This window comes from Octopus bimaculoides, chromosome 8 (assembly GCF_046866305.1).
Source record: "Octopus bimaculoides isolate indiv1 chromosome 8, ASM4686630v1, whole genome shotgun sequence".
In the NCBI taxonomy this organism is placed as follows: domain Eukaryota; kingdom Metazoa; phylum Mollusca; class Cephalopoda; order Octopoda; family Octopodidae; genus Octopus; species Octopus bimaculoides.
In genome coordinates this window covers 22,120,905-22,137,076 of record NC_142935.1, presented here as the reverse complement: position 1 = coordinate 22,137,076, position 16,172 = coordinate 22,120,905, and the positions used below count along the sequence as shown (strand labels likewise).

The 16,172-nt window shown below is 38.0% G+C and overlaps 1 protein-coding gene across 4 annotated transcripts in view; it reads left to right on the top strand.

The window, feature by feature from the left end:
• LOC106872032 (uncharacterized) overlaps positions 1 to 16,172 on the top strand; it is a 335,806-nt gene that overhangs the window by 276,339 nt on the left and 43,295 nt on the right. For all 4 annotated transcript variants that reach the window (XM_014918872.3, XM_052969985.2, XM_089356175.1 and 1 more), the window contains exon 4: positions 15,218 to 15,413. In XM_014918872.3, coding sequence (XP_014774358.1) covers positions 15,218 to 15,413 — 196 coding nt within the window. The remainder of the gene's footprint in view (positions 1 to 15,217; positions 15,414 to 16,172) is intronic.

Here is a 16,172-nt window from a genome sequence, read left to right as displayed (position 1 = left end):
ATCAACCCCAGGACTTATTCTTTGGAAGCCTAGTACTTATTCTATCGGTCTGTTTTGCCGAACCGCTAAGTTACGGGGACGTAAACACACCAGCATCGGTTGTCAAGCGATGTTGGGGGGACAAACACAGACACACAAACATATACACACACACACATACATATATATATATATATATATATATATATATATATATATATATATATATATATATATATACGACGGGCTTCTTTCAGCTTCCGTCTACCAAATCCACTCACATGGGCTTGGTCGGCCCGAGGCAATAGTAGAAGACACTTGCTCAAGGTGCCACGCAGTGGGACTGAACCCGGAACCATGTGGTTGGTAAGCAAGCTACTTACCACACAGCCACTCGTAGTTATTTATAAAAATATTTCCAGTTTGACCCATTCTGCTGATATCCTAAGGAATAAGTATTTGATGCCAGTGGTTGAAACTGCTTGAAATGGAATAAAACGAGAGGGAGCATTTTGTGCTATTTGAATAGGTTCTAAGTAGACTCTGTGCTTTTTTACATATATTATTTACATAGAAATAGAATTACAAAGTTACTTTATCCTGTATAGTCTCAACAACCATATATTGTTTCATTCTTTACCATTAACTGAATTGATTTATGAAAACAAACTGGTCGTACTCGACCCCTCCAAAGTGACTAGCGGGTGCAGTGTTGAATGATGAAGTAACAGATCAAAGCTGGTCTTTAGAAAGGGCTAGAAGGTGCAGAAGACTTGATTTATGGGGATTGATTGATCAAAGCTGAACCCTAAGAGGACATGTAACATGGATTTACCAAGCCATCCCTTTCCAGTGACACAAGTTATAAATAGATTTGTTCCAAATCACGAAAGGGTCAAGTGGATAATGATGATAGGAAATGCTTTGTTTTAACCTCTTTTAGTATAAGTAATTTACTGAAAGTTTGCTAAGAAAATGGAAGTTGTCAATAAACACTTATTGTCATGCCAATTTTAAAATACAATAAATTTCAATTTTAAATTATTTAGAGGAGGGAGATACACACGCACCCACCCACCTTCTTTCAGTTTCTGTTTACTGAATCCACTTGTGAGGCTTTGGCCATCCTGGGACTATAATAGAAGACACTTGCCCACCGTGTAATGCAATGGGACCGAACCCCAAATCATGGGAAGATGACTTTCCAATGCCTGGTTGAGTAGAAGTGCACCACAGTGAGCATGGAAGCTGTGCATATGAGCTTAGGTGACACTGACCATGGGTGCCGGTCTCAATGGTAGAAGCAAATATTCCAGCTTCTTAGCACACCACCACACCTGTACCTGTATAGCAGCAATATGGAATCATAAAATGCACAGTCGCCAATAATCTCATGCTAATGGTCACTTTGGTATTCTCATAATCTAGATTTCTTAAGACTGTTTCAGTAAACGTTATATATAATTCTTTTTGATTTAGCAGCGTCAAATAACCAACAAGAAAGCATGTACGTCAGGGCTTGATCTTTTAGAAATATCAGCCAAATCCTTTTCATATTGCACCCTACTATTGGAAAAGGAGAATGTTACAAAAATGATGGAATGGTCGTGACTGGAATGCTTTTGACTATAGATCTCTTTGATTTGCATTGACCTCGGGCTTAGCAATAACAACAACAATAACGTTGTAGTAGTAGTAGTAGTAGTAGTAGTAGGTGGTGGTGGTGATATCTGTATAACGTGGTGTATTGGATGATTCTTAAATGACTGGTGATTTCAACTTAAACTTAATACATGTTTGTCTTGCAGATCGATGTATGTGTACGTTCATGTGTGCATGCTGATGGCTGCACATGTGTGTATATGCCCACATGTATGTTAGTGTGTTTGCATGGGTGTAACTAGATGTAACATACAAGTGAATTCTTACATTCTTAATTTCAGTCGGAGGAAAACTGGCACCGTTCTACTTAGTGCGGGAATATATAAGTATTTCTGAATGTGTGTGTACGCGCTCGCGCACATATATATATATATTTTTCTATGTGCAAATATATGTGTTTGTGCATGGGTGCACGCGTGCATTTGTGTGTACATGCACATGCTTGTGTATTTACAAATGAAAATGTGTGTGACTATATTTATGTATGTGAATGTGTAGATATTTTTGTGTAAGTATTTATCTATGTGCATTTGTGTATATGTGTGCGTACACACCTTTATATTCACACCACTTACCTGTTGATTATCTGTTTGCCATTGTTTATATCGTGCCAACCTTTAAAGTTATATTGTTGTTCTGTATTATGTACTCACAGTGTGTAAACAATGTTCATGGCAATCTTTAAAAGAAGACAAGAAAGAACCACTGCCTTTTTACCTGTTTAATTTTACTCGTTTACACACCTTTAAGAAATATCCTGTGTGTGTATGCGTGTGTATATATTTGTATAAACGTATACATTTGTGTTTACAAAAAGTGGTAACAGTTCACCATCTTGGCAGTAGATAAAGCGATAGTTTTCACTTAGCGATTTCTACAGTATATATATATACCATTCAAACATCCTTTTCTTCTCCCTTTATTACTGTGTGTACATTTAGACCCATTTCAAACCCCCTGTCCCGGTCCCACCACCACCACCACCACATGTCATAGTTCTCTCAAGTTTTCTGGGAAAATGAAAGGAAAGAAACCATTTAGATGTGTGTGTGTATTATATCATCATCATCATCATTGTTTAAAGTCTGCCTTCCATGCTAGCATGGGTGGGAAATTATATATATATATATATATATATATATATATATATATATATATATATTTATATTAACAGTCATGTCACATTAAGAACACTGATTCTTGTCTGATCACTGAAATTAAGCAATGCCAAGCCTAGTTAGTACTTAGATGGGTGACTGTTTGGGAAACCTAGGTACTGTAAACATCTTTTGTTCTTAAGGTGGTGCTCCAGCATGGCTGTAGTCAAATGACTGAAGCAAGTAAAAGAATATATATATATATGTATATATATGCAGGTATGGCTCTGTGGTTGAGAAACTTATGTCCCATTCATGTGGTTTTTGGTTCAGTCCCACTTCACATCACGTTGGACAAATGTCTTATGCTATCTGACCAAAGCCTTGTGAGTGGATTTAGACAGAAACTAAGAGAAGCTTGTGTTTGTGTGTGTGTGTGTGTATATATATATAGATGTGTGTATGTATGTATGTTAGTGTGTGCCCTTGTACCCTTGTTTAAATGTCATGTGGTGATTGTAAATGAGCATCATCATCATCATACAAGCAAGGTTGTTTGTTTCCAGTCTCTTCCCTGAGAAATATCTGGCTATGGGGAAAATATCACCCTGCTTCGAAATGAGTTAGGGGTGGCAACAGGAAGAGCATCCAGTTGTAGACAATTGCCTCAACAAATTCTATCTGACCCATGCAAGCTTGGAAAGAAGATGATATATATATATATATATATATATATATATATATATATATATATATATCATCATCATCATCATCATCATCATCATCGTTTAACGTCCGCTTTCCATGCTAGCATGGGTTGGACGATTTGACTGAGGACTGGTGAAACCGGATGACTGCACCAGGCTCCAATCTGATTTGGCAGAGTTTCTACAGCTGGATGCCCTTCCTAACGCCAACCACTCAGAGAGTGTAGTGGGTGCTTTTACATGCCACCGGCACGAAGGCCAGTCAGGCAGTACTGGCAACGGCCATACTCAAAATGGTGTGTTTTATGTGCCACCCGCACAAGAGCCAGTCCAGGGGCACTGGCAACGATCTCACTCGAAAATCCTACGAAGGCCAGTCAGGCGGTACTGGCAACGGCATATGTATGTACTAAAAATTGTTTATAAGCCAATGCAGTATAAACTGGAAATAAGAAAGTGAAAACAGAGAAGTAAGAAAGGCAAAATAGTTTACACTTTACCTTGTATGTTGATATTTGGGGAGGGAATATGGAGGATGATGTCAAGCTGGCATCTTTTGCTAAACAAAGATACTCTATCATCAATGCTTTTATGCAAACAACCCAATTCTAATGTGTGTGTGAGTGTGTATAAATATTTAGTGTTACAGCTCAGTAGGGGTTAGAATAAAATCTATTTTTTTAAATTGCATTTTTGGTTGTTTCTTCTATGGATCAGATTAGATTATAAGGGTCCAAGCTTAACTGTTTTGAAGGAACTAAAAATAAACAAATATATAAATGAGCTTCTTCTTACACACACGCACACACACACACACACACACACAGTCTCTTTCTCTCTCACACACACACCTTCCTTTGGATTTAGTGTGCTAGTTAATTTGTTGGTTTTATGATGAATGAGATTGTAATTCAAAATCATGAGTCATCATTTTCACCCTGTTATCTCAGACATCCCATCAATTTAATTTACTTTCTTTTTAGTCCATCTTGGAGGTGCGACATGTTAATTTAGTTGATTTGTTGTTGTAGTGGTGATGAGAGATTTAAACTCTCCCCCTACCCCCCACCCCCACCTGCAGAGCCAAATTTGTTGCGCTCAAGTGTCAGCTGCTCGAGTCCACTTAGCACTAGTATTCCACCCCACTCTGTATCTCGCTAGATAGAATTTTGTGACATAATCTACTATAATAATACTCTTGTGTCTTTCTCCTTCACAACATATGAATGAGAAAGGAAGGGGTGATAGATGAATAAGGAAGGAAGGGGTGATGGCAAACTTGGTAGTGGGATGGTGGAAGTTCTACGGTGAAAGAAAAATTCAAACAATGTTTCAACTCTGCGTGTGTGTGTGTGTGTGTGTGTACGTGTGTGTGTGTGTGTGTGTGTGTGTGTGTGTGTGTGTGTGTGTGTGTGTGTATGTGCAATGCAAGTGGGATGGTGGACATTCAACGCTGAAAAGAAAAATCAAACAGCGTTTCAACTCTGTGTGAGTATATGTGCATATGTGTGTGTATACAAGGGAAGTATGTGAATGTTTGTCTCTGTGATTATTATGTACCTTATTTATATATAAAATACTACAATTAGCTGTCCTTTTTGACAGCACAGGGCCAGCTAGTAAACTTATAACAACCTAGACAAATGTAAATATACCTCACATGTCTAAAATAACTGTAATGTTACTGTTTTTTTCTCTGGTCAATTAAACTCAGTGCTAGATTCTCGAGTTTTTATCAAATTCTGAATAGTTATAGCTATCTTTTTGTGACAAGTAAGTTTGACTTAACTCTTCTTATACATTCAGCATCTAGACTGGCTGGGGTAATAAACTGGGATAAACTGGATAAAAATCTGTCTTGATTAAATTATTGCACATAACCTCATTAAACATTGCACCTAACAGTAAGCAGTGGTATGTCCTGAGTGTATCCAGCCATGTGGAGTGTTGTCGTCATCGTCATCATCATCAGTTAATGCCCGCCTTCCATGCTGGCAAGAGATGGATAGTTTGATAGGAGTTGGCAAGCCAGAGGACTGCACCGTGGTTTACTGTCAACTTTGTTATTGTTTCTATATCTGGAAGCCCTTCCTAATGCCAACCACTTTACAGAGTGTTCTAGGTACATTTTATGTGGCACCAGCATCAGTAGGAGTCACCAAATAATTTGCAGAACAAGGCCCCTCTACTGAGGGTTGAGGTGTAGTATTGAGGGAGGTAGTTTTGAGTATGTTAGAGTATGATAGAGGGACAGAAACGGGTGTCTTGCAGTAGAGGGGGTACTGAAGGGTTCCTGACATTGGATAAAAGAAAATATGGGAGGATCAGTTAATTATAATTTTATTCAACCTATTCCCCTCTCAGATTTACACAGTTATTGCAACGGTCCTTCAGTTTTCCTAATCCCTGTAAAAGAACTCAGAAGGTTGGGCCTCCAACCAGGCCCTTCGTGATACCCTTAAAGCCAGGAACTTTCCAGTATTCCCTCGTACATGACTACAAATCATTTGCTAGTGGTCTCAGTCCTTAGCATAATAAGCCTACATATACAGTAGTTATTGGAGGTGAAGGTGATTGAAAGCTATAGAGCTGTAAAGGTAACAAGCCAAATAATAAGCATAACTATGATGGTAGTATTATGGTAGGAGTAATATTTGTAAAAGATTATGGCAAACAAAGTATTGCTGTGTTTTAGGTTATTGATAAGAATCTGCTTTGTTTCCGATGAGATAATATAAATAGAACAAGGTAGAACTAAGCATATTGAATTCACTAACACCAGTGTTGTCCATGGCAACACGGAGGCTTAACCTTTTAAGAATATCAGTTATATCTCTCAAATCACACTTTGCTATCTTCGAAAGAGAGGATGTGTTGGTTACATTGTATGTGGAAAAGAGGAGAAAACATGGAATCTGTGGTTGTTGAGTGAAAAGCTTCTGACTCAGTCTGCTGGGTATTAAACAACAACAACAACTACTACTACTACTACTACTACTACTACTACTACTACTACTACTACTACCACCACCCTTATGCATGAAGACTAAAACCCAATTGCAGCAACAGTGACTGAGCTCTCAAACCCTCTAAAGTGCATTTGTTTTAAATATGTTTCCTTTTGTTAAACAAAAAGAAGAAGAAAAAATGGTTTAAATGATTGCTGGTCAAGTTCCTGATTAGCAAATCTTTCGGAAATTTGTATGTTAGATGCATCTTCATCATCATCATCATCATCATCATCATCATCATCATCATCATCAAGTGTTTTAAATACGGGTTTTGTCCCTGTTAACGGGGATGGCCAGATCTACCTCAGTGCCATAGCAACCGAGGTAGGCAGGTGCAGCCCACCCCAACCTTTGGGCTGGCTGGCTGGTGCCCCTTCTCTTTTGCTATCATGAGGCTTTTTTGGAGCTGGATTTTCTACAGGGAGCATACCCTTGCTTACCCCCAACCTCAGTTTCTAGACATGGGTGGTCCTGAGACCAAGGCTTCCTCCATGATTTTTAAGAAATGTGGTGGAAAACTAGCTCAAGAAAGCAGGGGGCACTACTCCTTGAGACCCCTTTCGGAGAACCCCTCCCCCCACCTCATGGAAAACTTTGGAAAACTTTTGATGAGTGGTTTGGAATTGTGATTATTCATTTAACACTATGATTCAACCAGAACTTAAACACCAGCCATTAATATACCAATGAGCTACCATGGAGTCTCTATAGATATGTGACCTACTAGAAAGGGCAGCTAAATCATCCTTGAACTACATGTCAGAATAGTCACAACTGGAATACTCTCAATCATTAGTCTGCTTGATCAGAGCTGAGTTGGGATTAAACAATAAGACCATCAAAACCTAGGAAAAAATTTTTGGAAAGATCTCTTGCAATTAAAATAGCAACAAGATATTTGTATTTATAAAATGAGAAACTTTTAATTGATTGACCACTTGTTGGTTGGTGATTGGCTTCTGAATTATGTTTCATGAGTGATACATTTTGTTTTGATGCTGGTCTGTTGCAGGTAATATTTCCAAGTAATCTGGTCCCTGTTGCCAACAGTCAGGTGAACTCATATGCTAAAGAATAGTGTTCTTCAGTAGATGTCAGAATCTGTAACCATACCGAACAATCTATATATATAAAAATGAGAATGTGTGTGTGTCTGTCTGTCTGTATGTCTGTCTGTCTGTCTGTCTGTCTGTCTGTCTGTGTGAATCCCTAAAACTCGAGAACTGCGCAACCAATTTCATTCAAATTTTACACATGCCTTACTTAGGGTTCCAGTTGTGTTTTATTCAAAAAAATTTTAACTTCTTGCAGAGTTCGAGCCCACGGCAACATAATATCTCCTCCACTATTTAAGTATTACGTGTCAAAAGTGAAACAAAAACACTCGTCAAATACTTTCACTTTAAAAATGAAACTATTCTACTAACTGAAACAATCACATTTCGATACTGTAATGACAGATACTTTCAGAGAGAGAGAGAAAGAGAGAAAGATAGAGAGAGAGAGATGTATATGTATACATATAGATGTATATGTACACGTTATTCCATTAACTGAAACAATCACATTTCGATACTGTAATGACAGATACTTTCAGAGAGAGAGAAAGAGAGAGAGAAAGAGATGTATATGTATACATATACATGTATATGTACACGTATATGCATAGATATATATAGATATAGATCTATATGCATACATGTATATGTATACATATGTGTAGATGTATATATATATAGATGTACATGTAATATGTACACATATATACATATATATACATGCATACAGATATCTATACATATGTACACCCATCACACACAAACACATGCACACAAACACACACATTAGTAATTTGTTTTCTTATCCAAAACTACGTCAAAAGTACTGAACGGATCTTTATGAAATTTGGAAATTATATTCTATGTATAAACGGCCATAACTCCCATGAAAGTTCATATATTTTTGATGTTGATGAAATTTTAACCCGAACATAACAGATGAGCATTATTTGTAATTCAACGGCATAACAGTGTAAGACTACCCTTTCAGATATACTTACATTGTGATTTCTGCAATGTGGTGCATAAATTGTCAAGTAAATGAGACGCATCTTTGCCTCCACTGATTCACTTGCAAAGTGTTGAGTAAAATTATTTCGTTGCAGACCTCCTTTGGGTCTTTTTATTATCACTGCGACACACATAGTCCCCAGTTGGTAACATTAATTTCAAGGCCCTCCTAGATGAGAGACTGGCATTCCACTTAATGTCTATGTTCCATGCTAGCATGGATTGGAGAGTTATTAATGTAGAAATATGGTATCGTAGCTACTAACAGTTGAGGGTTGCATAGTCTAGACAGCGTTTTTAGATTTCATTATTCTCTTTAACCCGGGCAAAGCCGGGTATTTCTGCTAGTATTCTCTAAAATCAACCATTTCACTGATATTGGCACCTGATTTGTCAGCCAGTTACTTTGGTATGATTTGATCTGCAAAACCCTAGCCTTCAGCTGTGAATTTTTACTCTTCTCTGTGTTTAATCAATAGGGATGCTACTACACAGTCACTCAACTTGCTAGGAATAGCAACCAAATTTCTATGTATTTACACCTTCCTGTCTTTTCTTGTTCTTTTCTTGTCTTGCCAGTTACTTGGTGACTTCTCTAGTGCCAGTGGCATGAAGAAAAGCACCCATGCATACTGTAAAGTGGTTGGCATTAGGAAGGGTATTCACCTGTAGAAGCCATGCCAAAGCTGACATTGGAGCTCAGTGCAGCCCTGCAGCTTATCAGATCCTGTTAAATCATCCAACCCATACCAGTATTGAAAACAGTCATTAAATGATGATGATGATGATGTCTTGGGAAAAAAGAAGGATACCCTTGATAATGTAATCCTAGGTCCACTGTATGTGAAATATAAAGACTGGACGATGACAGCTGGAACAGAGTTGACCTGGAGCCAAACAAGTACAACAACAACATTGACTTCCGTGTCAGTTTACTGTGAAATCCCTCTTGAGTTATTTCAACCCCACCCTTCAGGGTACATCAGGGAACTGAGAACAGACATCCAGAATAACTTCCTCTGGAAGCAAATAGCTTTAGTTCTCTCCTTACTGACTTCTGGGAAAGTTTTACTGATTCAGCAAACAATTTGTACTGCTAAAATGTGTTATTATCATAATTAATTAATTGCCAACTGTCTATTAAAACCTTGCATATGTTCCAAGATGATAAAACAAAAATATATTGTGCTCAGTTTTTTTTTTGTGTTTTTAATAAAAGCATAAATTAATTCTAATGTAGTAAATACTGTTTTGTCTTATTTATAATTATTATTTGTGTAGATTGTGTTTTGGAAAGTGCTTTTATTCAATCTTGTTATTTTATGTTTGAGGAAATAGAATATTTTCCAGATAAAATGTTGCTAAGTAGGATTCTCTCTATCTCTCTCTCTCTCTCTCTCTCTCTCTCCCTCCCTCCAATCACTCTCACCTCTCCTGGTAAATTTTATCTTTGGAATTCTTGCAATTGGAATTCTTGCAATTGGAATATGGTTGCTGGTTTTTCTGTCACTTGGCAAGCTTGTTGAAAAAATCTCAGATGTGTAAGAAGAGTTTTCTTACTTTATTCCTGATGCTGTGATGTTCACCTCATTTCTACATTACCTCTTGTGTGTGCAGTTGTTGTCATCATCATCATCATCATCATTGATTTAACATCCACTTTGCCATACTTATATGGATCAGACAGAATTCATCGAGGTAGATTTTCTATAGTTGAATACTCTTCCTGTCACCAACCCTCATCTGTTTCCAAGCCAGGTAATATTTTCCCATGGCTCGACATGTTTTCACAGATCGGAAACCAAGACACTGCTTGGAATGACTGTGACAACACACATATCATGAGTTTCTTTCACCTTCTATCTACCAAATCCACCCACAAGGCTTCTTTGGTCGGTCTAGGGCTGTGGTAGATACTTTCCCAAGATGTCACACAGTGGGACTGAACCTGAAACCACATTGTTGAGAAGTGAACTCGTTAACCAGACAACCATGCGTGGGCCTGTATGTATGTGGTAGACACACAATATCTAGTTGTGAATAGTATTTCTTAGTGTAGCACTCCTATATCTGTGTGATGAGACAAGAAGTAGAAAACTGTACTAAGTTACAGTCACTAATTTTCTGCTTCATGTTTTTAAAAATCTGAGCAGCAGCCATTTTTTTTTTCTTTCTTTTGGGGTTTGTAGATTAATTAGCAGTAATATACCAGGGATGCCTTACATGATTGATTGTTTTCTATCCTGTCTTGGATCTAGTTGCATCATTATTTTCGTAAATGCCATCATTGTTCTCCAGATCGACACACACTGCCACCACCAGCACCACCACTCCCACTACCACCACCACCACCACCACCACCACATCATCACTACTGCCACCACCACCACCACCACCACCACCACCACCGCCGCTGCCACCACATCATCATCACTATTGCCACCACCACCACCACCACCACCACCACCACAAATGAATGTAGGGAGTCTCCATGCAGTTACTAGAAATAATACCCAGATCCAATTGCACCCAGTTCTCTTTAAAAAAAGGAAGGCCGTATTTGATCATTTGATCTTAGATACAGTATATCTGAATAAAAGATGAGATGGTTGTAACTGGAATGCCTGAAATCATAGGTCTGAATCAGACCAGTTCTGGGGGAGTGGGGGTGAGAGGGTCAAACAACAACAACAACAACAACAATAACCACTGACACCATTTGTGCCTGTTTAAGAATTGTGATTTGTTTTATCATTGCTTCTCACGAGGCTTGCTTTCATAACTGACACATCTGAGTTAGTATTTCCTAAAATTTCTTTGGGATACATTTGTCCCTTACTTCCTGTAACCCTTATTCCACCTAACCCAGCTTTTAAATCTCTGGTCCATCTCCTATTTCCTCAATGTCTCCTGAGTCTCTTTTACCCATCTTCCTAAACATCTTCCTGCATCACCTCAGGTTTTCTTTTTTTTTAATTGAACGATTGTAGCTGTGGATTAAAGAAATGATGCATCTAGTCATGCGCACACACACACACACACACACACACACACTCTCTCTCTCTCTCTCAAGCATAATGCATAGAGATGATACAGATTTGTAGATATATATATATACACAGGCATGGCTATGTGGTAAGAAGCTTGCTGCCCAACCACATGGTTCCAGGTTCAGTCCCACTGCGTAGCACTTTGGGCAAGTGTCTTCTATAACCCTTCGATTCTAGACCTTGTTTCCCCACCTGAAACTTCTCCTCTAGTTCTGATAGTGACTCAGCTATTAGATGATGAGTGTTCTGGTTGGTCCAATCTACTGAACAGCCAGCTTGTGAGATTATCGTGCAAGTGGCTGAGCACTCCACTGACATGCATACCATTAATGTAGTTCTTGAAGAGTTAGCATGACACAGAATGTAACAAGGCTGACCCTTTGAAATACAGGTACTACTCATTTCTGCCAGCTCAGTGTACTGGAGCAACATGAAGTAAAGTGTCTTGCTCAAGGACACAACATGCCACCCTTAATATACTTCTCAAGTAAAATCAATGTGATACATTGGAAATCATTAACCTTGAATTATCATCAGGTACAATTCATCTGACAGGGGTCAGTGCAGTTTCTATCAACCCAATTCCACTCAGAAGGCTTAAGATGAATTGAGGTTATGGTAAAAGATACTTCCCATAGATGCCATGCAGTGAAATGAAAGCCACGAACTACTTTGTGATTGTAGAGTCAACTTATACATTTGGCCGTGTAGCATCCACGTATGCATGAATGAGTGTTTCTCTACACATGTGCGCACATACACATATACACCCACATACACAATTTTATAGATTAAAAAAAAAAAAAATCACATGGTTTCTTTCTAATTATTCAACATAATATGAATATGTCATTATCGTCATCATCATCATCATCATCACTCAACACCCATCTTCAATGCTGACATGGGTCACACGGTTTAAGGGGGTCAGATGAGTTGGGGCTATGGTTTCATGCTCCAGGGTTCTACAGCTGGTTTGCCCTTATCTAACACCTACCACTTCACAAAGCATAACGGAACCTATTCTGTGGAAGGTTGCCATGCTATCTGTTTCAAGTCTGACAAGTTGTGTCTTCGTACCTTACATACTTTCAACTGTTTGGTAGTTTACTTATTGCAAGCAGCCTTTGGTTTATCTCCACCACTGCATTGCTTTCAGTTAACTGGATATCTGTGCCTTCATGCACTGCTCTGCACTTTAAACTTTCATAATTTTGAATATGAGGAAGCTATCTTGATGGGGTTGTACATCTTCTTTTTGTTTTGCTCTCTCTTCTTTGGATTTAGTTTTTTCCATATAGTTTTTTTTTAATTATTATTAATGTTTTATTACTGTAGTTTTTTCTTTAACCTAGTTGTTGTTGCTTTCATTCTTCTTTGAATTAAGCTATTATTGATAGAATTTTGATTTTTATCTAATAGCATCAGACTGTTGGATGCTGGTATCTCAAGAAACTAGTGTTGCTTTACTTGACTATATGACCTATATTATTTATGTTTTTTATCATGGATACATGGAGAGCAGTGTGTTGAAAGTGTTTTGTTGTTTTCTTTTTTTTCTTTTCAAAGAGCAGTGCCTCCTCCTCTTCCTTTCAGTCTCTATTACAATTTAATGTCTTCATCCCACTAGCAGCTTCTAATCTCTCTTCCCCTCTCATCTATTGATAATATTTTTCTTTACATCAATACTTATAACACTATTTACACTAATACCTTTTATCATTGGTTCAACTCTCTGTTCCTCTGACAGATTTCCATCCAGCCCCACTTCCTTCATCGTTGCACCACAGTAACAAGGTCTCTCTCTCTTTCTCTCTCTCTCTCTCTCTCTCTCTCTCTCTCTCTCTCTCTCTCTCTCTCTCTCTCTCTCTCTTGTTATCTAGAGCTGCATGGTGTGTTTTGTGCCAGGTGAAGCAAGTACAATCATGTAGTAATATAAACATCACACTGATCCTGCATCTAGTCGCATTCTTTTCCATTTCAATGTTATTGCAAGCTTCTGTCTGTATGTGTGTGTATGCTTTCTTCACAGCAAAATATCATTGTTAATGATAGGTCAATCTATCATTGTGTTGAATTTAGCTCTTCACCATCCCAACTTACTGATGCATGTGTAGGGGGGGTGCTATAAAATGGGTGTATAATGTAGTTGACTGTAAACTTTACAGTGCTGTTATCATGTCTATAAGAGAAAAAAAATAAATAAATAAACCCAGAAATATGTTGAGCCTTTTTTTTTTTCTTCTTTTTTCCTTTGCAAGGTTGATTCAGAAATATTCTTAGTATAATATTTTTATCAGATAGGGGCTTCTGATGTGTCTGCCTATCCTCAGGTAGTACACACTACTTAAATAAACTGCTAATGTATCTGTTTTGACAGTTTCAACTCTGATCTTTGCTATTATCTTGTTTTCTTTTGTTTGTATTTCTCTTCATATACAATATACATTGTGTGTGTGTATGTGTGTACATATATATATATATATATATATATATATATATATATATAATACAAATAATATGTGAGTATATGCATATATACGTACATGTATGTATAGATGCATATCTGGGTACAGGACATCACAAAAAACTGGATAAAATGAAAAACAGAACATAAACAGAGCACAGAGAACACACAGGCCGCATAGAGAACAATTCCTTCATCAGCTGCCACCATACTAAACTAAGCGTTTCAAAGAGTTGGGGCAGGACGCATTGTTAGAATAGCTCTTCCCGCGGAAACAAATTAAATGAAATTTTGTAATGCGGAGGAATATAGTGGCGAACAGAAAACATGACAGGAAAACGAAAGGGAAATTATGTGAATTCATATTATATTAAGGTAGAACCATCCAAATTTATGAAATATCATCGAGGGAGTGCTGAAAAATTCCTGGCTTTGGGTAAAAGAAAATACAGGAGGACCAGGTAATTGATTTTACTCAACATATTCCTCTTTCAGATTCACACACTTATTGCAGCAGTCCTTCAGTTTTTCTAAGCCCTGTAAAAGAACTTGAGAGGTTGGGCCAGCAATGTTCCAGCATCCCCTAGTATCTATGACCTTGATCAGGTGTTATTGTAATTGCTGTTATATGTATGTATGCCTGTATATATGTGAGAGTATAGTTTCACTGTAGTAGTCTCAGTATAAAAATGAAACCATTAAAGTGAAAGTATCTGTCATTACAGTATCGAAATGTGATTGTTTCAATTTTGATACTGAAATAGTTTTCTTTTACTGTCAGTGTTTCTCCTTCCTTTCTTTTTGTATTTGTTGTTGGATCGTTCATAAAGGTTCATAAGAGAAAGTAGGAGTTGGAAGGATTTGTAAAGGTAGTAGAAAGAGGAAATTAGATTTTATTAGGGTAGGGAATGTTAATTTGTGTAGGTTTATGGATTTTATTCGTAATTGGGAGTTATTTTGACGGAAAAAATGACGCTGTGACCTAAGTTATGGTATTTAGAATATTAATTCCGATTCTTTCATCCAAAAGATTTGGAATTGTGTAAATGTATGAATTTTAAACATATACACACACACACACACACACACAGAAAATCTGCCTTTTATAGATAAGATACTATGTTAAGATGAAGCCCTTAATTATATTCTCTCTCTTTTTCTCTTTGCTCTTTCAGGTATATGTTACAGCAGACCACAGATTTAACACGTTGGCTGAATTAGTCCACCACCATTCTATTCATGCAGATGGTTTAGTTACTACACTCTTATATCCGGCACCAAAACGAAACAAACCGACAGTATTTGGTTTCAGTCCTGAACCAGACAAGTGGGAAGTGGAGAGGACGGAGATTGCTATGAAGCATCGACTAGGTAAGTTCAACTAACCCTTCACTTCTTGACCTGCTTTCCTCCCCCCATTTCTCTCTCAGCTCAACCATATTCCTCACATATTCCTTGACTTCACATCATCTGCTTCTTCCTCAATTTCTCCCCTTTCTTTTCCATAGATCAGCCTCTCTCTCACAACCTTTCAGTTGAATCCTATAATATCTGCTTCATTCTTCTGTCAGTCTGGACACTGGTTATAAAGTAAGGAACCAAACTAGATACCTAACAATAATACATGGTCAATCTCAACACGGTCCAGTCAGGTTTGGGCACTGTTTTTATCAAATCTGAGCACTGTCTGATCTGGTGTGGTGTGGTCTGGTCAGGCCTGGACATTGTCTAGTTATGTCAGGACAGTGTCTCATCAGGTTTGAGTAGCATCCAGTTAGGTTCCTCTGTTTCTAAGACTGAAGCAATCTCATCAAGGGATGCCTATCAAAACCTTATGGTATGGCTGAAATAACACATCATCATCATTTAATGTCCATTGTCCATGCTGGCATGGGTTGGACGGTTTGACCAGGGCTGGCGCGCTGGAAGGCTGCACCAGACTCCAGTCTGATTTGGCATGGTTTTCTATGGCTGGATGCCCTTCCTAATGCCAACCATTCCAAAAGTGTAATGGGTGCTTTTACGTGCCACTGGCACTGGTGCCATTTGCATGACACTGGGGTGTGTTTATGTTCCACCGGCATGGGTGCCAATTTGTGTGACACTGGTATCTGCCACAAACACCTATTT